This window comes from Zonotrichia leucophrys, chromosome 21 (genome assembly GCF_028769735.1).
Source record: "Zonotrichia leucophrys gambelii isolate GWCS_2022_RI chromosome 21, RI_Zleu_2.0, whole genome shotgun sequence".
NCBI classification, from domain to species: domain Eukaryota; kingdom Metazoa; phylum Chordata; class Aves; order Passeriformes; family Passerellidae; genus Zonotrichia; species Zonotrichia leucophrys.
In genome coordinates this window covers 7,013,025-7,038,803 of record NC_088190.1, presented here as the reverse complement: position 1 = coordinate 7,038,803, position 25,779 = coordinate 7,013,025, and the positions used below count along the sequence as shown (strand labels likewise).

General features: G+C 48.2%; 1 protein-coding gene across 2 annotated transcripts in view; it reads left to right on the top strand.

Moving 5' to 3' along the window:
* The window catches only part of CAPZB (capping actin protein of muscle Z-line subunit beta), a 68,617-nt gene that overhangs the window by 22,670 nt on the left and 20,168 nt on the right, over positions 1–25,779 (top strand). For both annotated transcript variants that reach the window (XM_064730492.1, XM_064730490.1), the window contains exons 3-4: positions 10,726–10,847; positions 17,232–17,345. In XM_064730492.1, the coding sequence (XP_064586562.1) occupies positions 10,726–10,847; positions 17,232–17,345 (236 nt within the window). The remainder of the gene's footprint in view (positions 1–10,725; positions 10,848–17,231; positions 17,346–25,779) is intronic.

The following is a 25,779-nucleotide window of genomic DNA, read 5'->3' as shown; positions in this document are numbered from 1 at the left end:
CCTTGTCAATCACAGCCCTCAGAAGTCTGCCTGAAAGAAGCTGTGCATGGTGCTGGGAATGGGCCTTGGCATGGAGTGCTCTGCTAGGGGTTCAATTAGTCATTATTTGTAAATGCACTGCTCAGAGGCTGTCAGAATGTGCAAGAGGACTTCAGAATCTCTACAAAGTTTGCTGTGGGCACATGCCTTTTTAAGGACAACTAATTTAAACTGGAATAATTTTCCATGGAGCTCCTCTGGGAACTGGGAGCCTTGGAGCAGCTACCTGTGGGCCAAGTCCAAGCTGAAAGGAAGTTCCCAGAAGAGGAGAGAGGAAGGTGGTTGCCCTGCTCTTAAATGGGTTTGTTGTGAGGATGCTCCAGGTCAGAGGTTGGACTTGATGAACTTCAAGGTCTTTTCCAACCTAAATTATTCTGTGTGTAGTGACAGCACTTGGAGCATTAGTTCAGATGTTAAATGTGTCACAAAAATGCTGTGTCACCTCCTTGCTGCCTCACATTGTCCAGGAGCTGCTGATTCACTGTGCTCCCCAAGGAACCCTGCTGTGGATCACATCTGTTCTCAAAACCTGCTGGAAAGGGGACTCTGAGGTGTTCTCTGCTTGGAAATGCCCTGGGATCAGCTGAGGGAGGTTGGTGTGGCTCATGGAGTCACTGTGAGCTGTGAGGGAGGGAAATGGCCTGGGATCAGCTGAGGGAGGTTGGTGTGGCTCATGGAGTCACTGTGAGTGTCAGGAGCTGTGAGGGAGGGAAATGGCCTGGGATCAGCTGAGGGAGGTTGGTGTGGCTCATGGAGTCACTGTGAGAGAGGGGAATGTCCTGGGATCAGCTGAGGGAGGTTGGTGTGGCTCATGGAGTCACTGTGAGCTGTGAGGGAGGGGAATGGCCTGGGATCAGCTGAGGGAGGTTGGTGTGGCTCATGGAGTCACTGTGAGTGTCTGTGAGGGAGGGAAATGCCCTGGGATCAGCTGAGGGAGGTTGGTGTGGCTCATGGAGTCACTCTGAGCTGTGAGGGAGGGAAATGGCCTGGGATCAGCTGAGGGAGGTTGGTGTGGCTCATGGAGTCACTGTGAGCTGTGAGGGAGGGGAGCTGGTGGAGCTCACTTTGAGTGGCCAGCAGCTCACCCTGGAAGGTCAGAGCAGTCCATGGCAATTGCTCTCCTGCTTCCTTCCCTGAAGGTCAGCTGCACAGAAAGTCAGCCCTCTGTGCTTTTAGCTGGGCTCTTTCCAGGAGAAATCCCACAGAAGGATCAGCTGGGCAGTGCTGCCATGGAGGCTCCCTTGCTGGGACAGCCCAGGACAAGGTGGGTGAGGTTGTCTCCAGAGTCCTTTTGGGGTATTTTCTTCACACAGCTTCAGTGACATCTTTGAGGGCTGAGGTAGTAAAGGTGGAAGGAAAGTGGAATTGTTGTCCTCATGGGCCATGTGCAGCACATCACAGATCTGTGACAGGATTGCCTTGGGGCTTTGACTGGAGTGTGGAAGTGGATGCACTCTTTGTGATGGTGATCACAGGGGTCCGAGGATGAGGAAAGAGACAAGGATCTGACTCCATGTTTCAGAATGCTGATTTATTATTTTATGATATATATTACATTAAAACTATACTAAAAGAATAGAAGGATTTCATCAGAAGTCTAGCTAAGAATAGAATAAGAAGGAATAACAAAGATTTGTGGCTTGAACTCTCTGTCTGAGCCAGCTGACTGTGATTGGCCATTAATTAGAAACAACCACAAGACCAATCCCAGATGCACCTGTTGCATTCCACAGCAGCAGATAATCAATGTTTACATTTTGTTCCTGAGGCCTCTCAGCCTCTCAGGAGGAAAAATCCCAAGGAAAGGATTTTCCATAAAAGATGTCTGTGACACACTCTTAGTCTTGGTGAGAGTTAAGCAGGTTCCCTTAGCAAGTACAAATTTCCTGCTGAGTGTTTCATTTGGATGTTTGCCTGGGTGTGTATAATACAAATTAGATGGAGAATCTAGCTGACTCAGGAAAATCAGCTGCCTGGTATGAAGTGGGGACAGAAAATGATCCTCACAGGATGGACAGGCTGGCCAGGGGAAGGAGGGTGGGTTGCTCACAGCCACAGCTTCTCCCTCTCCTCCCCCAGTAAGCTGGTACTGGAGCAGCAGTCATTCCCAAAAGTGGAAGCTTTCCTGAAGAACAGAACCAAGCAATGCTGCCATTGAAGAATTAAAGTGAGAGCTCTTTAAAGACACAGCACTCATAACTTTGCTTTGGTTATTTTTGAAGGCTCTGTTTGTAATTAAAGATCTGGGAGGTGATCAGCTCTCCTTTCTCATCACAGGGGAATACTGAAGTGTTTTTAGTAGAATGTGTTACTTTTTAGAAAATCCTGGAGTGATGAATCTTAAAATGTATAAACTGATGATTTTGAAATATTTGAGCACAGTTCAGGCTGTTGCTTCATGCGAGCTCCAGGCAAGTCCCAAATCTGCTTGCATGCCTTCAGTCACTGAAGATATATGAAGCTACAGAACTTACCCCCAGGCAAACTGCACTGCTTGGGCTGCACACACCATAAAGAACATGAGAATGTGACTGGAGCTTTTTGTGTTTGGAGTCCAAGAGCCTGAGCACTGAGCAGCATTGCAGGGAGAGATAAAATAATTGGATGCAGATGGCCAGCTGAGCGTCTGGTGAGGCTGCAAGATGTTTTAAACAAAAAATCAGATCCAGTGAAAGCTGAAAAAGAGGTGGTGGAAGCAGAAGTGCTTTGACAGCCCTGTGGGCTCAAAGCTGAGTCTTTGACCTGCTGTTCTGCCTGGACTTGCTGACCTGTGGGATGAGCTCCCAGCAGCCAGGCAGGTTTCTAACACAAGGATTGTTGGCTAAAGAAAGGGGCTCTGGCTCTCTGAATAAATGTATGGTGGTTGAGAGCCAGTTTTTCCATTTGGTGAGTGGCTGTAAGCAGGAGCTTTTCCAGCCAGCAAAGATTACCTTGAATATCTTGATGGTAGTTGGAGATAGCAATTAATATATGTAAACTGTTAATGTGATGCTTGGCTTAGAGCTAGCAACCCCATTTCCTGGCATGAGATTGGAAAAGGGAATTGCAATTCTGGCCTTATATCACTTATTCTTTCTATTTTTAAGCCTTTTTGTCTTCCAGGCTCCTGCTGGTGTTAGAGACACTTAAAATATCAGTTTAAATATCATTGGAAGGGAGTGTGTGTGAAGATGGAAACCTCCCTAACCTCTCTGAAGGATGGAGGGGAAAGCTGGGATAGAGAAATACTCACTGCAAAGAGAATGTCCTGCATATCCCTGAATTGTTGCTGATGTCTGCAGCCCCAGCTGGACCCTTCACAAACACTCAGGACTTCCCAGGACACTGATACCCTGTGATGGCTCCTGGGGCTGGTAACAGGATCCAGGGGCTTCACCTGCAGGTCAAGGCACAGCCCAGGGCACTCAGCTGTGCCTGCCAGATGGCTGCCTTTGTTCCACAAGGGGGATCCAGCAAAAGCTCTGTTTTATCCTGCAAGGCACAGGAAGAAAGCCAGGGATCCTGTTTTATGAATGGTTCTCACCTTTTTAAATGGAGTTCCTTGAGCTGAATTAAAACATTGTGTAATTAATGTGATGTGTCTGCCATGACACAGTTAGCTGGACAAACCTGGATTTGCAACATCTGTCTTTCCAGAGAAGCTCATTTGGTTTGATTTTGGTTTTGCCAGTTCTTGCAGTGCTGGAATTCAATGCAAGGACATGAATAACACTGAGCTGTTTCCAGAATCAATTATATCTTGTCTGAACACAAAAGTCCATTTAAGTGTCATTTCCTAAACAAAGCTTGATGCTTGTGTGGCCTTTGGACCTGTGATGGATCCAATTAAGGTTTAGCACTGTGTGGATTTGTGGGAGTGACTTCACTGGTGGCGTCAGGCCCAGGATGAGTGGAGCCAGGCTTCCTTCTCGAGCTCCCACAGCATTCACTGGGCTGTGCCTGCCTTCTGCAGGAACAGGAAACTCTGGGGCTGTGCAAGGACTCTGAACCATCAGAATAATGCTGTATTAGAGGAAGGATCTGGGCTGGAGGTGTGCCAGAAGGGTTCTTTTGTGAGAGGGTCAGGGAGCTTCCACGGGCTCTTCTGTGTTTGAGTGGTTTCCCCAAATACAGGAGCAGCTCTTCTGACTTCCTTTAATGTTGAAAATTCACAAGTGATAAAAATCCTCACCTTCCTGCTGGGATGGGGCTTTCAGTTAAAAACTGCTCTCCTGACAGGCATGTTCAGATTCAAAACAGGATGGATCTGAGTGGCTCCTTAGCTAATTGAAGTTTGTCTCATCTTCTCAGAATTGTAGAAATGTTTGTGTTGGAAGGGTCCTTAAAGCTCACCCAGTGTCCTCCTGCCATGGCAGGGACACCTCCCACTGTCCCAGGCTGCTCCAAGCCCAATGTCCAGCCTGGCCTCGGGCACTGCCAGGGATCCAGGGGCACCCTGTGCCAGGGCCTGCCCACCCTCGCAGAGAATTTCTTTCTAATTTCCAAAGTAAACCTAATCTCTTTCAGTTTGAAGTCATTCCCTCTTGTTCCTTCAGCTTCTTTAAGGGAAATAATGTATAATTAATTTTGCTGCATTTAGCAGAGTTTTCCAGTGTGTAAGGCTCCTGTGGAGGTCAGTAAGGCTGACCTCTGAATAAACATGGGAAAATACTTTTTCTTAGGACTGGTACACCAGGAGTGTTCCTGTTTCAGTGCTGGATGTGGTACATTTCAGTCAGGGCTGCAGAAGAAAACAGCCCCTGGGTGTGCTCAACTGGAATGGACACAGCCAACATTGGCTGTCCTGAGTGTGTGAAGTGCAGAATTTGATGCAATTCAGTGTGGTCAAAGCAAGCATGGGGGCTGTGTGTCACACGTGCAGAGCTGAGGTATTACTCCTCTTTCCTCTTGGAATTTGTTTTTAGATATTGTTTAAAAATGCTTTTAAAAATAATGCAGAAGCAATTGTTTAATTGCTAATAAGCTCCTTGAACCATGAAGTGAGTTCAGAAGGAATGACTGAGCTTAGCTACTCCAAAAAGGGTATGGTTTCCATTTGGCACAAGTGATTATTTGTCTTGATAGCAGAGCAGTTGCCTTAATTAAAACACTGTCCACATACCTGGGCAGCTCTGCAGGAGAATTTGGTTTCACAGGACAACAGGATCCTTGTTCGACACGTTTCCCTCACTTTCTCATCCAGGTTTTCTTTCCTCTGCACTACACACCCTTTGTGTATCTCCTTGGAAAAAAATATCCCCCAAACACTGTGCCCTGTTCATTCTGAATGATGCTGCTGTTCTTCAGGCTGAGCCCCAATCTCCTTTTTTCCTTTCCAGTTTACCCTGAGGGTGGTCTCACTCCCTGAGTAGCCAGAGGAGATGGCTGAGAGCTGATCTGGGGGACAGGGGTGCCCTCGGGCCAGGTGACATTGATGCTGGCCTCTAGCTGCAGATACAAGGTGCAGATTGTGTTCTGCATGTGACCTTGCAGTGCCTGGAGTGGGAAGAGATTGTGTGAGAACAAAGGTGGGAGCCCAGGCTTTGCTTTAAAAGAACCTCAGCCTGCAGTGTTTGCAGCACAGTGACATTTATTTGTAGTGCAGTGATGAATGGAACCAGATCGCTGCTTTGCTGTTTCAGTTTGCCCTGAGCAGTGGCTTAATTGTGTTTCTAAATTGAAGTCAAAAATCCACAAGTAATGACTGTAGAGAAGTGCTCAGGCACCTGAGTGAGTTCTGGCTCTTCAGTTAACACAGAACAACCTTAACAAGAAAAATTAACAACACAAGTCCACTGTTTGAGCTTGAAAACTCAGAGCATCAGATGCCTTCCAAGCAGAGTTGCCTTTGCTGGGATCAGAAAATAAACTGAATCCTGCAAGGGTCTGAATGTGCACAACAGTAATTGAAATGTTTTAGTAAGATTCAGTTTAAATGTTTTGGCAAGATTCAGTTTAAATGTTTTGGTAAAATTCAGTTTAAATGTTGTAGTAAGATTCAGTTTAAATGTTTTAGTAAGATTCAACACTCGACATGGAAAAGAATCCAAAGGACCTAAATTCAGAAGGAATCATAATCTCATGAACATAAACCTGAAGTGTTTAAAGCTGCAAATTACCTTGTTCAAATTACTGCCTTTGCCTTGTAAGCAATTTTCAAGAGTAGAAGAGGAAAGGCAGTGTGCATAAATTGTAAATTCATTCTTGGGAAGTGCAGTTGATTTAATAAATGGTATAAAAATAACATTCTGAGGGTAACTGTACCACACTTGGGTGCTTTTGCAATAATTAGAATTACACTAATAGTTCCATCAGCTGGAATATCTGTTGTTTTTATAAATACTGTCAAAATTTTCTAATATTTCCAAACTAGATGAGTGGGTTTTCTGTGTTTTATTCTGAAAGATGAGAAGGGAAAAGAATAGATTGCCTGAAGTCCTGTGGAGTGTCTGTACCAAGGAGATGGGGTGTACAGCTTGCTTTACAGTGGAGGTTATAATACAGTGCAGTGTTATATTGCAGTAAGTGTGTGATATAATGCAGTCACTGTTATGGCTGCAGGAATAACCACAGCCCTCAGAAATTGGGAAAGACCCTGCTCACGAATATTTGTTACCAAATCATCCACAGATAAGTTCAGTTCAGTAGATTGCATCTTACAAAAACAATGGGTTACAAGTTCCTTCTAGTCAATATGGGATTGTGCTCTGAGCCCTGCAGAAACCCCACTCCAGGCATGTGCTGTTCTTAAAAGAGAGTTAAATCTAAAAGTTACTTGTTTTTTATAAGGGTTGTAAATTCAGCTTTTCTGCAGGGGAATCAGCTCAGCCTGGGGTTGGGGTTTTTGTGAGAGGCTTTGTGTGGGTATTTGGGGTTGGAGGAGTGCACAGTGAGGCTCTGCTGCTCCCTTAGCACACGTGGGGTGTGGGCTGTGCCCAAAGAACCAGAGGGGAAGCAGAGGCTGGGGAAAAGCCACTTCCCCCAGCTGTGTTTCCATCCCTGCTGCTCATGTCAAAGGCAGAATGTGCCCCTGGGCATGTCCCTGTGCTGGGGGCTGCTGGCCAAGGGATGTTCCACTGTCAGCTCTGCATCAGCTGCAGGGCTGGGCTCTGGCTGAGGCCAGGCAGCCACACTGGGATGCTCTCAGCCCAAAATGAATGGTCAGTGGGGAGGAGAGGGAAGGGACAGAGGGGATTCCACTGTGGGATCTCAGCACCTCAGGACTGAGGTGTCACCGAGAGCACCCTTGGGGGGCTCGGGAGTCCTGGAATGTTCCAGAAGTGTCTGGTGGCTGGACTTTGATCCTACACAGGAGACGACACCTGTATGAGGATAGGAGGGTTTCACCGGGGTGAATGGTGAAGGGATTAGTTAATTAGAGGGTGAGACACAGGGTTTAGGATTTCTGTACAGGGGGGTTTAGAGAAGTAAGATGGAGGAATTGGGGCGTGTCCTGTCCTTCTTCTTCTTCTTCTTCTCCTCCATCTTCTGTGGTGATGGTGGCACTTTGGGATTGGTCATTACTGAAAGTGCACCGGACAATAAAAATAAAAAGGATTGGGGAAAAATGATAAATATTGTACACGTAACCATGGGTATAAAGATAGGTGGCTGTCCGGAGGGCAGCACAGTGTGCTCATGGCTGGCTGCTGAGCAGAGCTCTGTCGGGCCGAGAGAAAATCTTTTAGATAAACAATTAATAAACATAAAAACCGAAAGAAGAACTGAAGCCTCTTCTCGTCCTTTGATACGCGGGCTGCCCCAAGGCCACCCCGGGCCTTTCCAGGCCCTTCAAACAGCCGAAAACCGGACATTCCACCAGGTGTGCTCACAGACACAGACTGATCATCTCACCTGCCTTGTGCCCACACTGCTGGTTTGGATCAGCCCCTGTTGGGGTTTCTGGTCTCAGGAAAAGGAAGAATTTCCCTAAAAGTTGCTGCTGCTGCTTGTCCACTTGTGTTTACCCAGGAATGTGTTGAGGGTTTGAGGCCTCATCAGCCAGGCCTGGTACCAAAGGAGGAGCTCTGAGAGCCCCGAGCTGGGTTAAACCCTGAACTGCCCTGGGCTCTGCAGGTCTCACTCAGGGCCATGTTACAGCCTGTGGAGACCAAAATAAAACACTCAGATGAATATTGCAGCTTTTCCAGCACTTTACCAACCATGTCTTGGTTTGCCTCTGATTTTTTGTGTGATTAAGGATTGATTGTGGGGTCAGGTGTTGCATCACTTGCTGGTCTCATCTTAGAGCCATGGAATGGTTTGGGTTGGAGGGACCTTAATGCCCATCCAGTGCCACCCCTGCCATGGCCAGGGACACCTTCCACTGTCCCAGGTTGATCCAGCCTGGCCTTGGACACTTCCAGGGATGAGGCAGCCACAGTTTGTTTTGTCATTTCCATTTAGGATTTTTAAAATTATTTTTCATAGTCACATTGGTTTATGTGTGTCCCTGCTCACTCTGCCATCCTCTGTGTGTTACTGCCTTGTACTTGGGGTTAGGAATGTTTTTGTTCCAGGCAGTTTGATCTCCTCTGTCCTGTCTGGTGCATTAAAATCATTTCGGGGCTGTTGCACCCCAAATTTGTTTTTTCTCCTCCAGGCTTCTTTCCTTTGAAATGGTGCTAAGCCATTCACTGAATCAGTGGCTTGAAGAGAAGAAAGCACATTTCCATGTTTTCTTTATTCCTCCCTCCCTCCCTTCCTCCCCTTTTCATTTCTTATGAGTTGTGAATTCATCACTCCATGATTAATTTTGCCCTTGATTGCCTTTTGTGCTCATCTCTCAGTCAGGTTTTCATCTCTATGATGCAGAGTGATCTGTAGAAGACATTCCACACTGCTTATTCATTTCTTGTTTTATTAGCAATAAATTGTTGTTTTATTGTTACCAATCTGTTCAGAAACTTACCAGTTGTGCTGTGGTGTCACAGACATCTTTTATGAAAAATCCTTTCCTTAGGATTTTTCCTCCTGAGAAGCTGAGAGGCCTCAGGAACAAAATGTAAACAATGGTTATCTGCTGCTGTGGAATGCAACAGGTGCATCTGTGATTGGTCTCATGTGGTTGTTTCTAATTAATGGCCAATCACAGTCAGCTGGCTCGGACTTTGTCTGAAACAGAAGCTTTTGTTATCATTCTTTCTTTTTCTATTCTTAGCCAGCCTTCTGATGAAATCCTTTCTTCTGTTCTTTCAGTATAGTTTTAATGTAATATATATCATAAAATAATAAATCAAACCTTCTGAAGCATGGAGTCAGATCCTCATCTCTCCCCTCATCCTCAGACCCCTGTGACACGGTCACACTGGTCCTGGTGTGTTGTTGGGAAGGGACATTTTGCTGCAGTTCATTTCCCTGGCAGTGAGATCTGGGCTGTGTTCCTGCAGGATTCACAGCTGCCCTGCCTGTTTGGGGGCAGCAGTGATGGGTGCTGGTCCCTGGGCTGGGGCACAGGGTGCACATGGCCTGAGCTGTGTGCAGGACAGGGAGCCCATGGCCCTGCAGGGCATCCCAGGCCCTGTGCCAGGCTGGGAGCAGAGCTTGTCTTTGTCCATGGGCAGGGCAGGGGGGCAGCTGCTCCTGGATGCATGGGGGGCTGTGTGGGATTTGACATGGGCACACACACACAGACATGTTCATTCTCCTTAGCCAGTCTGGTCATCCTTGGCTACGGGAAATGCTCTGAGAAATGGGAGATGAGCTTGGGGATGGTGGATTCCTTCAGCAGCTCCCTCGTTCCCACTGCTCTGTAAAGATTTACCTTTATCCACCAGCCCTGGACAGTCAGTGCCCTGGGTGCCTTGGCACAGAGTGAATTGGAGTGTGTGTGTGTGTGTCTGTGTGTCTGTCTGTGTGTGTGTGTGATTGTATCTGTGTCTGTGTGTGAGATTGTATGTCTGTGGGTGTGTGATTGTATGTGTGTGTCTGTGTGTGTGTGATTGTATGTGTGTGTGTGTGATTGTATGTGTGTATGTGTCTGTGTGTGAGTGTGTGTGATTGTATGTGTGTCTGTGTGTGTGTGATTGTGTGTGTGTGTGTGATTGTATGTGTGTGTGTGATTGTGTGTGTCTGTGTGTGTGATTGTATGTGTATGTGTCTGTGTGTGATTGTCTGTGTGTGTCTGTGTGTGTGTGATTGTCTGTGTGTGTCTGTGTGTGTGATTGTATGTGTGTGTGTGATTGTATGTGTGTCTGTGTGTGTGTCTGTGTGTGTGATTGTATGTGTGTGTGTGTGTGATTGTATGTCTGTGTCTGTCTGTGTGTGTGTCTGTGTGTGATTGTATGTGTGTGTGTGTGTGTGTGTGTGTGTGTGATTGTGTGTGTGTGTCTGTGTGTGTGTGTGATTGTATGTGTGTGTCTGTCTGTGTCTGTCTGTGTGTCTCTGTGTGTGTATGTCTGTGTGTGTGTGTGTGTCTCTGTGTGTATGCGTCATGTGCGTCTGTGTGTGTAATGTGTGTATCTGTATGTGTGTGTGTGTGTCTGTGTGTGTTCAGGTGTGCAGGGCCACACCAGTGCTTTGGTCATGACACCTGCAATTACTGGAGGTGGGAGCACATGGATATGTTGTGAAATGATTTCTTGAAGAGTTTTGGCTTTGGGACAGGTGTGGGCTGTAAATGACAGAATCTGTTCTTAGCGGTGCCAGTGCCTTCCAACGTTAACGTGCTGCCCTCTCTCCCCTCCCTCTGCCTGTCCCCTCCTGCAGGTCCCCAGCCTGTGTGAAGATCTCCTCTCCTCTGTGGATCAGCCCTTGAAGATTGCACGGGACAAGGTGGTGGGGAAGGATTATCTATTGTGTGACTACAACAGAGATGGGGACTCCTACAGGTGAGTACCCAGAGCTGGGGCTGCCTGCTGCCCTCTGAATGGCACCCATGGACAGGCCCTTCTCCCTCTTCTTTTCAGCCAAAAAAATATCAGTCATTTAAAGATTTACAGCCCCAAATGTGGTAAAGGGGGTGACTGATGGATTTCTCTTTGTTTTCTGTGTTCTGGATTGAAACCAGTCAATTCTCTAGCAGAAATGGCCTTGGTAGGAAATGAGACCATTGCAAAGTTATAAAATCTCTGGAATGGATAATGACAGAAAAGAGATGATGCAAGCTGTGGGTTTAAACAAAATCATCTTCAGCTTGTACAAAACAGGGTGGATTTGCCAGCTGGGAGAGGCTCTTTCACTCCATATTTTACAAGGAATTGACTGACTTTGGACTCAGTGTCATTAGTTCTGTTTGAAAATCTTGGCCCAAGTTTTTACCCAAGAAAAGGAATCCCCATCTACCAAAACAGCTGCTGTATTCTGAGCACTGGAGACAAAACCAATGGAAATACTTGAACCCTATGAGCTGTGTATAATTATAATTAATTTTGGAGCAGGAGGTGCTGCAGTACTGGAATGGTACAATCAGGTTTCAGTGTTTTGGCTGCCACTTTGAGCACAGTCTCTCTTTTAATGTGTTTTCCTCTACCTTGCCATTAGGATGATGATTTTCATTGATGTTAAAATCATCCCTTCCCTTTCTCACATTGCTGACTTTCCTTAATGGCTGTAGTGACACTGGCAGAGTTCCAGGTATTTAATATAAGAATAATGAGTTTACAGGCCAGAAACCTTTGTGACTCCTGCAGCACTTTTATTCTTCCCCTTAACAAAGGGTGCTGGGCTGTCAGGTAAGGACCCCACTCATCTCCTGCCCTGAATTACCAGCTCAGCCATCCTGCTGCTTCTGGGGATGATTCTCAGGCTTCCACTTGTCTCTCCTTTCATAATTTACATTTTAGTGCTTGGAATTATCTCCAGGAAGAATCTCACTTTGCTCTGTGTAGATTTGATGTGGTGTTTTACATTCATCTGGCCAGAATGTTTCAAGAATTGTGTTTCAAAGTGGAGATTCAGAAAATATTTTTTAACAAATCTTTTTTCTTTGGCTCAGCATCACTGCAGAAGCAGCTGAGCTTGCAGAGGATTTGAGATGAATTGGTTCAGTTGCTGAGAGTTGCAGGGAAGGTCCCTCTCTAATGTGAAGCACGTGTGTGTGGATGATTTACACAGAGAACATGCTGAGATACATTTTGTCCTGGAAACAAGAGATGGAGAATGGGAGTGGATGCAGAGTTTGACAGTGCCTCTGGATTGTGGCTGAGTGTAAATCCTATTGAGTTTTTAAAATATAACCTATTGCAGGGGGCCAGCCAGTGAGCAGGACCCAGAGGTGGAGTGTCACTCGTGTGCTTTAGGGCATGAATCTCATATTTAGAAACAATTCCAGCCTTCCACAGAAGAGCCTGGTGCCTTCTATAAAAGCATTTTGCATTAATTTTATGTGCCCCAGCTGTTAGATCCACATTAGCAGCCACTTGCATGTTATCAGTTCTGAATTAGTGAATAAAATCAGAATTCAGAGCTGCTGCCCCCCATGAGATGCACCCACAGCTGCAGCCCCTCTGGCAGATGCAGGAGGGGGAATTAAATCCTGAATTTCTTGCTGAAGCTGTGATGTTTCTCCCTGAAGCTGTGATGTTTCTTGCAGCCCCTTTGTGTCCTGCTCAGGCTGCTGATGTGGACACAGGAAAGGCACTGGTTAGACACTAATGGGACATTGTGCAATCACTAATGACCCCTGTGTTTAATTAGGGCACATGACAGCCCTTCCTCTAAGGTCAGTGTCACTCTTGCCTCTGAAATTTGCTCCATCTCTTTCTCAGAAGGTATTAAATAGCTGCAAGGAAGCAGGAGGAATTTGGGTTTTGAAATCACTTTGAAATTTTCGGGACTTATTAAGTAATGAGGTTTCAGAAAAGCTCTTTCATTTGTTCCTCCAGAACAGGCACCATGTGTTAATTGCTGGCAGGGAAGAATCCTGCTCCTAAGGCTTTTGATTCAGGCATTCTGGATTGAAGTGATTCTTCCTTCTGGAATTGATTGGTCCCAGCTCTGATTCATGGAGTAAATTCTTTCCTTCAGCACACAGCAGAGGCCTTTGAAACCCAGCAGCACTGCCCTGTGCATGTTAATCCCATCCTGTGCCTGTGTCCAGACACTGCTTCACCTCATCAGATCTGCACTTGTTACTGGGAAGTGCCTCTTACACTAATTTAATCAATTAGGCCAAGGTCTAGGAGGAGCTCACTGGGCTTTTAAAAGCTTTTGATATTCCCACAGCCATTTTCCAGAGCCACACGCTCGATTAGAAGTCCCAGGGAATGTTTTTCCCTGCCTGACACGTGCTGCATCCCCAGTTCCTGCACTCTCACAGCTGAACACCTTCCCTTCCTATTGGACAGATGGCTAATTGCATTTCTTTTAGCAAGAAATATTTTTAATCCAGGTATTTCCAAGCACTCCCTGGTCAGCTGAGCCTTGCTGTCCTTCAGCAGGAGAGGTGGGGCTGGGTGCTCAGACTTCCTCATGGGATTCCTGTTTTATAGGGCTGGCTTTTTCCAGTGCCTTTGCAATTTGCCTGGAAAAAAAGCTGCTGTAGGAAGTGACTATCCTAATGCTTAGCCCATCACAGTTTAGTCTTTCCTTATGTTTAGACAGACGTGGTTTGCTCCATGTCAAATGTGGATCAGACTAAAAGGTGGATTTTGGAGTCTCCTTGAATCTTCATAAATAGATAATTTTTATTTTCTTCATATTATTAAATCCTGCTTGTGGGAGTCTCACAGGTACTTCTGTGAGTGCTCCTGGAATAACAAAGGTTTCAAACAGTCATGGAATCCACATTGTGAAGGCAGAGCTTTTATTAATTTTATTTTTTTAATATTAGACTTCAAGGTCCCTGACTTTGTCCATACATTTCCACTCGAAGTGTGTTTGATCACTCTGTTAAATGGAATCCTTATGGGGAATTTGGGGCCAACAACACTGAAACCTGTTAGCTGAAACACAAACCATTCTCTTTTGGGGAAATTAGAGGTCTGACTTTTGAAATTTAAGTGCTTGTCCATCTGTCTTTCTTCAAATAGCCTCCAGTTAAGTGTTTAAATGTGTTGTGAGTGCATTTCCACCAAAATAAAAAATACAGGGCTGTGTTAGGAGGTTTTTTTGTTGGTAAAGCTGCTGCTGGCTCCAGCTGGAATGGGATGAAAATGCCACAAGCTGCTGGCTGGCAGGGTCTGTCCTGGCTGCCATTGTGCAGCCAGGGAAGAGTTTGGTGTTTGCACTTGGAGCATCTCCCAGGGGTTCTGCAGGAGCTCCTGCCCACCCTGTGCAGCACCAGGGGGGGTTTATGTGAATCTGCCCCAGATCTCAGAGATTTTAGGAGTGAAGAAAGGGCTGAGAAGGGAGCAGCTCATCCCTGTGGGTCCCTGTCTGCAGGGAGGGCTCTGAGCAGGCTCTGCTCCCTGGGACCAGAGGAACGGGCAGGGACTGATGCAGGGAGCTCCAGCTGAGCATGAGGAGCAGGAGCTTGGCACACTGTGGGCACAGTGCCCAGCGAGGCTGGGGCTGTCCCTGCCTGGGGATGTTCCAGACCCGTCTGGGCTCAATCCTGAGCTCTGGGCTGGCCCTGCTGGAGCAGGGAGCTGCCACCAGATGAGGCCCCGTGGGCCCTTCCAGCCTGACCCAGCTGGATCCTGTGGCTGGTGACTCCTCTCCAGAGCAGCCACGTTTTAAGCAGCTGTTTAAAATCACAAAACCCCAGAATTACTGAGGTTGGAAAACTCTCCGAAACCATTGAGTCCAACCTTGACCAGTCCCCAGCCCAGAGCACTCAGTGCCACCTCCAGGTGTTCCTTGGTCACCTCCAGGGATGGGCACTCCAAACCTCCCTGGGCAGTGCCAAGGCCTGAGCCCCCTTTCCATGGGGAAATTCCTGCTGTGCCCACCCTGAGCTGCCCTGGCCCAGCCTGAGGCCGTTCCCTCTCTCCTGTCCCTGTTCCCTGAGCACAGCCCGACCCCTGGGCTGTCCCCTCCTGTCAGGGGCTGTGCAGAGCCACAAGGGCCCCCTGAGCCTCCTTTGCTCCAGGCTGAGCCCCTGCCCAGCTCCCTCAGCCCCTCCTGGGGCTCCATTCCCTGCCCTGGACACGCTCCAGCCCCTCCAGGTCCTTCCTGTGGTGAGGGCCCAGAACTGGACACAGCCCTGAGATAGAGCCATGACCTGAAAGCATCACTTGGGTGGATGTGACACAACAGCTCCACTTTCCCTGGTGTCACCTTTCCTGTCAGGTGTGGTTGGCAGGAGTTGTGGCAGCAAAGCAGGGGCTGGGCTTTGTGCCTTGCACCACACAGGTGCCAGACCCCGCTGCCTTTCTGAGAAATGAGTGACAAAGAGAAAAAACCTTTCCCTGTGGCCAGCACTGGGAGCTGGTGCTGCAGCCAGGGGCTGGGAAAAGGCACAGAAAGGGTAGAGGAGCTTTTCTCTGAGCCAGCAGTGTGATGTGTAAGTTGGTTACTCCAAGGGGAAATGAAAAGCAAAATGCAGGTTTCTAGAATGGGAGTTATAAAAGCCTCAAGCAGATGGGCAAAGGGTTCCATTAATCTTTTAATACCAAATCTTTCATTAAGAACACAAAAATCTCTTCCACACCTGCAGAAATTGTAGTAAAACCTGCAGCTTTACAAACCCTGTTAAATCCTTCAAACTGTTCAAAGGGTTTCCTAATGTTATACTAAAGGTAGAGTTTATTTCAAAGCAGAGTAGTGGAGGAAAATGTGGACCTTAATCATAGCCAGCAGTGTTTGGCTCAAATGCTGTCAGATCCCAAATAAACTACACAATCGATTTGTATTTGCATGAAAACAGTTTTTAATATTTAATGTTCAACAGCTGAAGCCTTGTTGTTGAATAATATAAGAAGGAACAGATTGAAACCTGATTTTTTTAATATAGAAAACCTGAAGCCAGGGAATGGCCCCCAGGTGAGTTCTGAGGGCTCAGTTCCCCCTTTTTGCCAGTGTTGGAAATGGCTGTGGAGAGTGCAGCTCTTACAGGTAGATTGCTCTGGGCACATTTTGGGTTTTTGTGGAAGTTCAGCATCTGTGGATGAGCTCAGACCCACCAATATTAAACTTTCAGAGCCATGGCATACCCTGAGCTGGAAGGGACCCCCAAGGACCATCCAAGCCAACTCCTGACCCTGCACAGACACCCCAACAATCCCTGGGGGTGTTGTGCAGATGCTCCTGGCAGCTCTGGCAGCCTTGGGGCCATGAGCAGGCTCTGTCTCCTTGTCTCAGTTTGAACAGCCAGGTGTCTGCTGAGGAAGGCAGGGGCCTCCCCTGAAATGGAAAATGTAAACCCCCTCCTTCCAAATTATTATAATTTTGAAATTAGGGGACTCTCAGGTGAAAGATATGATGGCAGTAGGAATAACAGCTCTTCACTAGGAAAACTTAAAATACAAATGTTATAATACAAATAATAAAAAAAAACCTATTGTCAGAGTGAGAATCTGATCTGACAGCCCCATCCATGGGGGCTCAGCCCTCCTGCAGTGCCAGCTGTGGCTCTGCTGCAGCAGGGATCCTGCACAAGGGGGGAGTTTTCCTCTGCAGCTCCAGGGCTGCTGCAGATGGGCCTGGGCTCCCTCTGGCCATGCAGGGAGCACAAAGCTGCTCCTCTGGCAATGCAGGGGGCAAAGGCTGCCCTGGTGTCCCAAAGCTCAGATTGGATCCAGGTAGGAATGCTTGGCTCCTCCCCTGGGCGGAGCATCTCCCCATGGGATGCTGGGATTGGATCAGCCCTGCAGGGACACTCACTGGCCATGGACAGCAGAGATCTCCTGGAGGGAGGATGGGCTGTGGAAGAGATGAATTAAAACTGCCCAATGGACAGAAGATAACTGCCCCACAGATAGGAATGGAGCACACAGCTGCATTTCCAGCCTCAAACACTGCTGTCTGTTTTCCTGTCCCCTGGTGTGTCGCAGACATCTTTTCACTAAAAACCTTTCTTAGGATTTTTTCCATTCTGAGGAGCTGAGGCCTCAGAAACAAAATGTAAACAATGGTTATCTGCTGCTGTGGAATGCATCAGGTGCATCTGTGATTGGTCTCCTGTGGATGTTGGGATTTGGTGACCAGTCACAGCAGAGCTGGCTCTCACTCTCTGTCCGAGCCACAAACCTTTGTTATCATTCTTTTCCATTCTATTCTTAGCCAGCATGAAGCCTTCTGAACATGGAGTCAACATTCTCATCTCTCCCCTCATCCAAGACCCCCTGTGAGCACTGTCCCCTGTGTGACTGTCCCTGCCTTTGTCCCTGCAGGTCACCGTGGAGCAACAAGTACGACCCTCCCCTGGAGGACGGTGCCATGCCCTCGGCTCGCCTGCGCAAGCTGGAGGTGGAAGCCAACAATGCCTTCGACCAGTACAGAGACTTGTATGTCAGTCCTACCCTCTGGGCCCTGTCTGTCTGTCTGTCTGTGTCCCCTGGGGGGAGGCAGTGCTGGTTTGTGATGCCAGACGTGATGAAATCTGTCAGCTGGTGCTGAGGTGCTTTCCCACCTCCTTCCCCCTTGAACAGATTGATGCTGTCTCTGTCCTGGCATGACCTGGCTTCTCTTTGATCTCTAAGTTCTGGCTTAAACCATCTGCATTTTCCATTCCCTCAAGGCTGTACTCTTAAAAAATCTCTGTGTGCAGCAGCAGCTCTCACATGTCCCAGTGAAAGGACAGGCATGAAGGGCAGCAGCTGGGCAGGGATTGATGTGCCTCTGCTGCAGGGTGCTTGTTTCAGGCCCTGTCCTGTGAAAGAGGTGTAAAACAAAGGAATTAACAGAGCCTCTGTGGGGTCATTGTAGATTGGGCAGTGGCTTTTTAAAGCAGCACGAGGAAGCTGGCTGGGTGAGTTTTCACTTGAACAATTTTTCTGTAAATTGGGGCTGTGCTGGTCCTGCACTGCACTTACCTCCACATCCTTGGGATGGGATCAGGTTCACCCGTGGGCTCTGTGGTCTCCTGAGCTAGGGTGGAAAGTGATGCTAAAACTGCACAGCAAGTGAGTGTTGGAAAGCAAAATGAGCCAGTGTGTCCTTCACTGGGACACACTTAGGGAGGTGCCTAAAGCCCATGAAAAAAGTGAACAAACTTCATTGCTGCTCTTGTTGCCTGAAAAGGGAGATAAAACACAGCCTTAGGTGTAGTTCATCGTGTTACAGTGCTGACAGAAGCACATTAAAAGGGACTTTTCCTGCTGGGTTCTGTGGCTCAGTGTAAATGCAGCCTGTCCAAATGTGTTAAACATCACACTTCTGTTACAGGTATCAGATCTTTACTTTTCATGCATTATTTTCATAGCTCTCCAACTTCTCTTGTAAGTAACACTTGTTATTGGTATCTGAACTGAGTGGAAGAAAGGAATTTTGCATATTCAGCAAAGCCAAATTTGCAGTTACTCCCCTGATGCAGAACAGAGCAGGTACCAATAAGATTTTTAATACTCTGAGACAGAAATGGGGAGGTTTATGGAACCAAGGTTGTCTTTTTAAATCCCTCTCTGCTCAGATGACCATGAAGTCATGGCTGGATACAAAAACTTCTTTAAACAGCTTGGATTGGCTGAAAGGCAAGCACAGGGCAGGTTTGTGACTGAGGTGAATCTGCTGAGCCCTGCTCAGCGTGGGGTACAGCAATATAATCTCCATGTATTGTGTGGAAGGGAAAGGTGGGATTGTTCCAAATTCCATCTTTCTGTCTGTCAGTGCAGGTTTTACAGGCAGGGATGGCCACAGGGGGCCCAGGAGGGATCACAGCCAGGAGGACAGGTCAGACCATGGGCACAGGTGCCAGCACAGAACCCTTCAGTGCCTGTGGTGATCCCAAAAGTGGAGGAGGAAAAGAGGACAGGGGTGGATTAATGTTTGGCTGAGCAGTGTAAGAAAATTGTGGCATTTGTGGAAAGAATTTGCAAAGTTAAGGAAACTTAACTTCAGTGTCTGAAGGGTTTGTTGTGCTTAAAATCAGGATTTGTACCTTACCTCCAACAGAGATGTGGAAACAGGCTTTTGTTCTTGCAGTTGGGCACTGCAGGTTTCTGAACAAGACAATTGGATTTTTGTGTTTTGACAGCAGAAGCTTAATTTTTGCTTGGAGATCAGAGGGTGGAAATTCAGAGGTGACAACAAATGCCAGCTTCCCTCAGTGCTGCTCTTGCCAACAACACCTTGGGTTGGGAATGGCTGCAGCAATTCCTCATGGAGCAGTGCTGGAGCTGCCTGGTGGAGAGGTGGCAGTGGCAGGGATGTCACTCCTTGGGTGGCAGGGCTGGCAGTGGCAGGGATGTCACCCCATGGTGGCAGGGATGTCACCCCATGGTGGCAGGGATGTCACTCCATGGGTGGCAGGGATGTCACCCCATGGTGGCAGGGATGTCACCCCATGGTGGCAGGGATGTCACTCCATGTGTGGCAGGGATGTCACCCCATGGGTAGCAGGGATGTCACTCCATGAGTGGCAGGGATGTCATTCCCTGGGTGGCAGGGATGTCACCCCATGGGTGGCAGGGATGTCACTCCATGGGTGGCAGGGATGTCACCCCATGGTGGCAGGGATGTCACTCCATGGCTGCTGGAGCTGCTGGAGTAATCTTGGTTATCTGTTTTACCAAAATCCACCCTGGGCAGGGCCATGGTGGAGGGGTGGCAGTGGCAGGGGTCACTCAATGGGTGGCAGGGATGTCACTGCCTGGGCAGGGCTGGCAGTGGCAGTGGCAAGGATGTCACTCCATGGGTGGCAGGGATGTCACTCCATGGGTGGCAGGGATGTCACCCCATAGTGGCAGGGATGTCACCCCATGGGTGGCAGGGATGTCACTCCATGGGTGGCAGGGATGTCACCCCATGGGTGGCAGGGATGTCACTGCCTGGGCAGGGCTGGCATTGGCAGTGGCAGGGATGTCACCCCATGGGTGGCAGGGATGTCACTCCCTGGCTGCTGGAGCTGCTGGAGTAATCTTGGTTATCTGTTTTACCAAAATCTACCCTGGGCAGGGCCGTGGTGGAGGGGTGGCAGTGGCAGGGATGTCACTCCATGGGTGGCAGGGATGTCACCCCATAGTGGCAGGGATGTCATTCCCTGGATGGCAGGGGTGTCACTCCATGGGTGGCAGGGATGTCACCCCATGGGTGGCAGGGATGTCATTCCCTGTGTGGCAGGGATGTCACCCCATGGGTAGCAGGGATGTCATTCCATGGGTGGCAGGGATGTCACTCCATGGGTGGCAGGGATGTCACCCCATAGTGGCAGGGATGTCACTGCCTGGCTGCTGGAGCTGGCAGCTGCCCCTGTAGAGCAGCAGTGGGGCTGGGCCAGGCTGGGTCCATGGAGGTGTCCCTGCCCTGGCAGCTCCTGCAGCTGGGCAGGGAGGGCTCAGGGCATCCTGGGCCAATGTTCTCCTTCCCAGCTCCAGAGCCAGGCACAGCAGAGCTTCTCCAGCACGGGGAGATACTTCAGGCTCCTTGATGGATTGATCAAAGAGCTAAGCATGCTGGCAGCCCTCAGGACTGTGTTTTTTGTGGAAATTCTGGTTACTGTTAAATGGGGAGATCTGTGCCAGGTTCACCCTGCAGGAACAGGGATCAGTCTGTAGGCAGTGTGCAGAAAATCTACATTTTGACTTGACCTGCAGGGGCTTTCATTGTTTCTGCTCTCTCTGGTGAGGTTGCCTGCCCACACAGACCCTTCACAGGGGACACCAGGCTAATTGATACTTTACATTACAATTTTTTTTAAATACCAGTTTAAGTGCAGTGGCTGCAGATGAAGAGGATGAAAATGGTGCTGAGGGAGAAGCCTCACATCTGACACATGAGCTCCTCACCAGCAGTCCCTTAAGATCATCTTCTGTCCCTCTGTGGGGCAGAGAATGGTCCTGAGCTGCCTCTGTAGCCACAGCTGCTGTTTTATGAAAGAGAGGTAACAGTGAATACAGAATTAATCACAGCACTCACAGGGAGCACCAGATCCAGCCTGCCTGAATTTCCTGGGCTGTTCAGGCTTTTTATTCCTGTAATGAGAGTTTCTGCTGGGTTTTTCAGAGCAAGTAGTGCCTTTGTGTCCAGACTTGCTGGACACCTTCCACTGTCCCAGGCTGGTCCCAGCCCTGTCCATCCTGGCCTTGTGTGGGATCTCAGCAGCTCAGGACTGAGGTGTCACCGAGAGCACCCTTGGGGGGCTCGGGAGTCCTGGAATGTTCCAGAAGTGTCTGGGGGCTGGACTTTGATCCTACACAGGAGACGACACCTGTATGAGGATAGGAGGATTTCACCGGGGTGAATGGTGAAGGGATCAGTTAGTTAGAGGGTGAGACACAGGGTTTAGGATTTCTGTACAGGGGGGTTTAGAGAAGTAAGATGGAGGAATTGGGGCGTGTCCTGTCCTTCTTCTTCTTCTTCTTCTCCTCCATCTTCTGTGGTGATGGTGGCACTTTGGGATTGGTCATTACTGAAAGTGCACCGGACAATAAGAATAAATGGTATTGGGGAAAAATGATAAATATTGTACACGTAACCATGGGTATAAAGATAGGTGACCGCCCGGAGGGCAGCACAGTGTGCTCATGGCTGGCTGCTGAGCAGAGCTCTGTCGGGCCGAAAGAAAATCTTTTAGATAAACAATTAATAAACATAAAGACCGAAAGAAGAACTGAAGCCTCTTCTCGTCCTTTGATACGCGGGCTGCCCAAGGCCACCCCGGGCCTTTCCAGGCCCTTCAAACAGCCGAAAACCGGACAGCCTTGGGCACTGCCAGGGACCCAGGGGCAGCCACAGCTGCTCTGGGCACCCTGTGCCAGGGCCTGCCCACCCTCACAGAGAGGAATTCCTTCCCAATATCCCATCCAGCCCTGCCCTCTGGCAGTGGAAGCCATTCCCTCTTGTCCAAGGTGTCTCTCCATCTCTCCTGTTGGCCCCTTCAGGCCCTGCAGGGCCCCACTCAGGTCACCCCAGAGCTCCTCTCTCCAGGCTGAGCAGCCCCAGGTCTCTCAGCAGTTCCTCTGCACAGGGCTCACTTCCCTCCTGAGCTTCCAAACACGCCTGGTGCAGCTCATCCCGGCATCTGTAGATAAATGAGCATTTTGGGAACATCTCCATCCCACTCTGCTCTCCCCCTGTGGTCCCAGCCTCCCCTGGATCAGCTCCCCTTTAACACAGAAAGTGCTGATATCTCACGGAATTCATCTCAGGCCTCTCCCAGCACTTGAGATTGCTTCAGTTCTTCCTTGTGTCAGTCCCACTTGGCCCACACACCTTTCCTTTTTAGATTTCTCTTTTCATCAGGTGTGGTAAGTCTCCACCTACGTTCAGTGAGTCACTGCATTGTGTTTGCCATTTCCCAAGGGGCTGGCACCTGCTGCTGTGGGTGTTTTGAGGGAAACAGCCTGGTGTGGGTCTGTTAACAGTTTGTGTGCAATAATCCACTCAGATTTGCCTGCTAGAGACCTTAATATTCAATTTTGTCCCCAAAAGCTTACTGGCCACTGAGTGACTGCAGTGTGAGAATGAGTTTGGGGAAGTCTTGTTGTACTGCATGTAATAAAGTCATGAAAGATGGAGAATTATAATACTGCTGAACCTTCAGCTGTGAACCAGTGTTGAATTGGCCTTAAGTGTCTGTTTGAGTGTAGATACTACCTTTAGTATCTCTGGAGTTTCCCACCTTTCCTTTCTGGAGCTATTTGGTTTAAAGAGGAATTACACCAGGGTTCAGTTCCCTCTCTGTCCTCTGTGTTAAACAACAAGCATGTTTCTTGGTTATCTGTTTTACCAAAATCCATGTCACTTTCCCAAAAAACAACTGTTCCGTTTCCATCTCCTGCTGCCAGCTTTAACTCCAGCAGTGCCTGGAGCTAATGCTCTGGCATGTTTGTGTTCAGTAGGTTATTATTCCCAGATGGAAGTCTAATATCTTACACCACTCAGTTAGAGCCTTGGCTTTCCACTTCCAATATGGTGAAGATAATTTCTTCCAACACATGGTTGTAATTTATTGCCCTTTGCTTGACGTGTGTGTGCTTGATTGAAATCAAAGCATAATGAGGACCAGGGCAGCTGCTTAAATCTCTCTATTTTAGATTCTGCCTTCCCTTGTTTTGGGTTGGAGATAATCAGGCCTTTAATTAAGTAATCTAATGGCTCTTTGTTGTCTGGAAGAAATAATTTCTGAAGTGATTAAATAGACCTCCCCTGGGAAGGATGCTGCTGATCTGTCTGCAAACAGGATGAGTTTTGGCAACTTTGGACTGGTTTAGTGACTGACATACATTTAGAAAGCTATTCCTCCTTTTTTTCTGTGGCTTAAATTGGATTTATTGGTCTTTTGATTTTTAACAGCTTTAGAAAAAGATAAAACATCATCTTAATCATTCTGTTCCTGGAAAATGTTTGCATTGATTAAGATTTTGAGTTTCCTCAACAGAGTGAGAATGAAACCTTTTGAACTTCTGCTTCTGTCTGTGTTTTGATGTTGATCCATTTTCAGTTTGTTATATTAGAGCTCTGGACCAGGAATTTGGTAGGAGTGGAAGGAGGTCTGGGAGAGGATTGACCTCTGCAATGTCTTTGTTGTGTGTAATCCTTTTATTATTGAATTTTGATTGGAATCTGGTGCAGGACAGTTATTCCAGTTTTGGACAGGGTTAGCAGTGCTGAGGTGGCACCCAGGGCTGTGCTCTTTGCATGGGGATGGAACCCAGGGGTTCTGTGCAGCCAGGTGAGCTCCCAGAGCCTCTGCCTGCTCTGCAGGAGGAATTCCTGGGCCTCAGGAGTGTGTGGGTTTAGCAGTGATGTCCCAGTGACAGATGAGTTTGCCCTTTCGTTTCTAGAGTGCTCAGGGCTGAGTGTATTTTTTATTTTTATTACTGTGTTGAATCTTGTGGAACAACCTGGCTTTGCTGGGCTCAGGGCTGTCTCATTTTGTGCCATCATCTGCACTGAGCATGTTCAGATGTCCCATAAACTGCTGGATAGGGTAAAAGCAGCTAAAGAAAGTTGAACTTTTTCCTGGTTTATTTTGGATTGTGTGCCTGAACAGCCTCTGGCACTGCCTTAGTCCACTTGTCCTGATAGGAAAAAATGGAAACCTCTGTTAGTGCTGCCCTTGGGCTGTGGCTGTTCCTGAGATCTGCTGTGGTGCCATTGGAGCTCTCCTCCCTGACAGACCCCAGGATTCTCTCAGAGGAGCCCAGGCCAGCTCACCAATCCCTCTGCACTGCTCCCAGGGTTTGTGTGAGCTGCTGCATCCATCTGTGACCAGCTTGGCTGTGCTTTGTGCATGAGCAGCCCCAGCTCCACCAAGCAAAGAGCAGATGTAAGAGGTGTGAGCAGGGGTTCAGCACAGCCTGGCCTGGCACAGGGTGCCCAGAGAAGGAAACTGTGGCTGCCCAAGCGCTGGAAGTGTCCCAGGCCAGGCTGGAGCTCACTGTGAGCCCTTTGTGAGCCCTGTGCCTGTCTCAGATGCAAACCTGGGCTGCCTGAGCTGGAGCCCCTGCAAGGCTTTGAAGTGACTTTATTGCCATCAGCTCCCTGTTCCTCATTACTGCTGCAGCCTTTGTGCTGCCTTTCTCCTGGGCATGGCAGTTCCTGGGGCTTGCATTGAATCCAGATGGGTTTGTTGTGCATCCCAGCGCTGAGGAAACTGCCTGGGGATGTGCACCATGGGCTGGGGCAGCAGGGGAGATTCCTGCCTTGGGCCAGCCTAATAAGGGTGAGATGAAATCTCCTAAGACAGGTCTAAACCACCAAGACTTTCTCTGCTTTCATGTCTGTGTGCTTTTACAGTTACAGCCATGCTGTTTTCCCAAGGAAATTATTTTTCCTTGGGTTGGGATCCCCTCCTCAGCGTGCCCATGGGCAGCTCAGAGCAGAATTAATATTGAAGTTGTTGATAAATATTAGAGAATCTTCTTAGAAAGAGGGGAAAATTAAATGTACTGGCATGCTGGAAAACGAAATCAGTTGCTTTTCATCTGATTTTTCTTCTCTGGGAGTTCCATTTTGGAGCAGCTCTGCACACACTGCATTCTTATCTTCTGAATCCGAGATGTTGGGTGGAGGAGGAGTTTTTCCCTTGGGTTCCCAGGGTTCTCTGTAATTACATAAAAACTGAACACTTGGATTAGGAGGTCAGCACTGATGCAGCACTGTCCTCAAACACTGCTCTCTGAAGGCTTTAAATCCCTAGGAAGGAATGACTTACATTCAAAAAGGAGATGAAATTTTAAACTGTCAGTTTGTTGTGAGCTGGAATTTTTGAACGGGTTGTCTCTAATAATGAGACAAACAGTATTGTATTTGTATTGTGTGGACAGAAATTTACCTCATGCCCTCACAAATGTGCAGTTCTTTAATGGTGGAATTTGAGGACAGAGCAACTTAAACAGCAGCAGCCTTCTTGTGGCAGATCTGATAGAGGATTCCATCACAGAATTGATGCCACGTGAGATCTGCAGCCTCCAAAGATTTTGCCAGACTTAAACCACGACACAGAAGATTTCTGCTGTCTGTTGCCTGCTGTCCACGTTTGGGTTTCAGCAGACAGAGTGTGGGATGGGGCACACTGGGGCTGGGGGGCAGTGTCTGTGCTGCCCAGGTGTAGTAAACCCCTCAGGTTTAGCCAGGGCCCCTTGGAGAACAGAATGCTGACACAGCAGCAAAGAAGTTTCCTGTCTCCAGGGACATCCGCCTTGTACCTTATCCCTATAGCCATGGAAGGCAATATTGTGTTAAACCCTACTGTTGGTCACTTATGGTCACTCTAACACCTTTGCCATTGGTCAGGATTGGATCCAGGCCAAGGGTATAAAAGTAGCACACTGTACC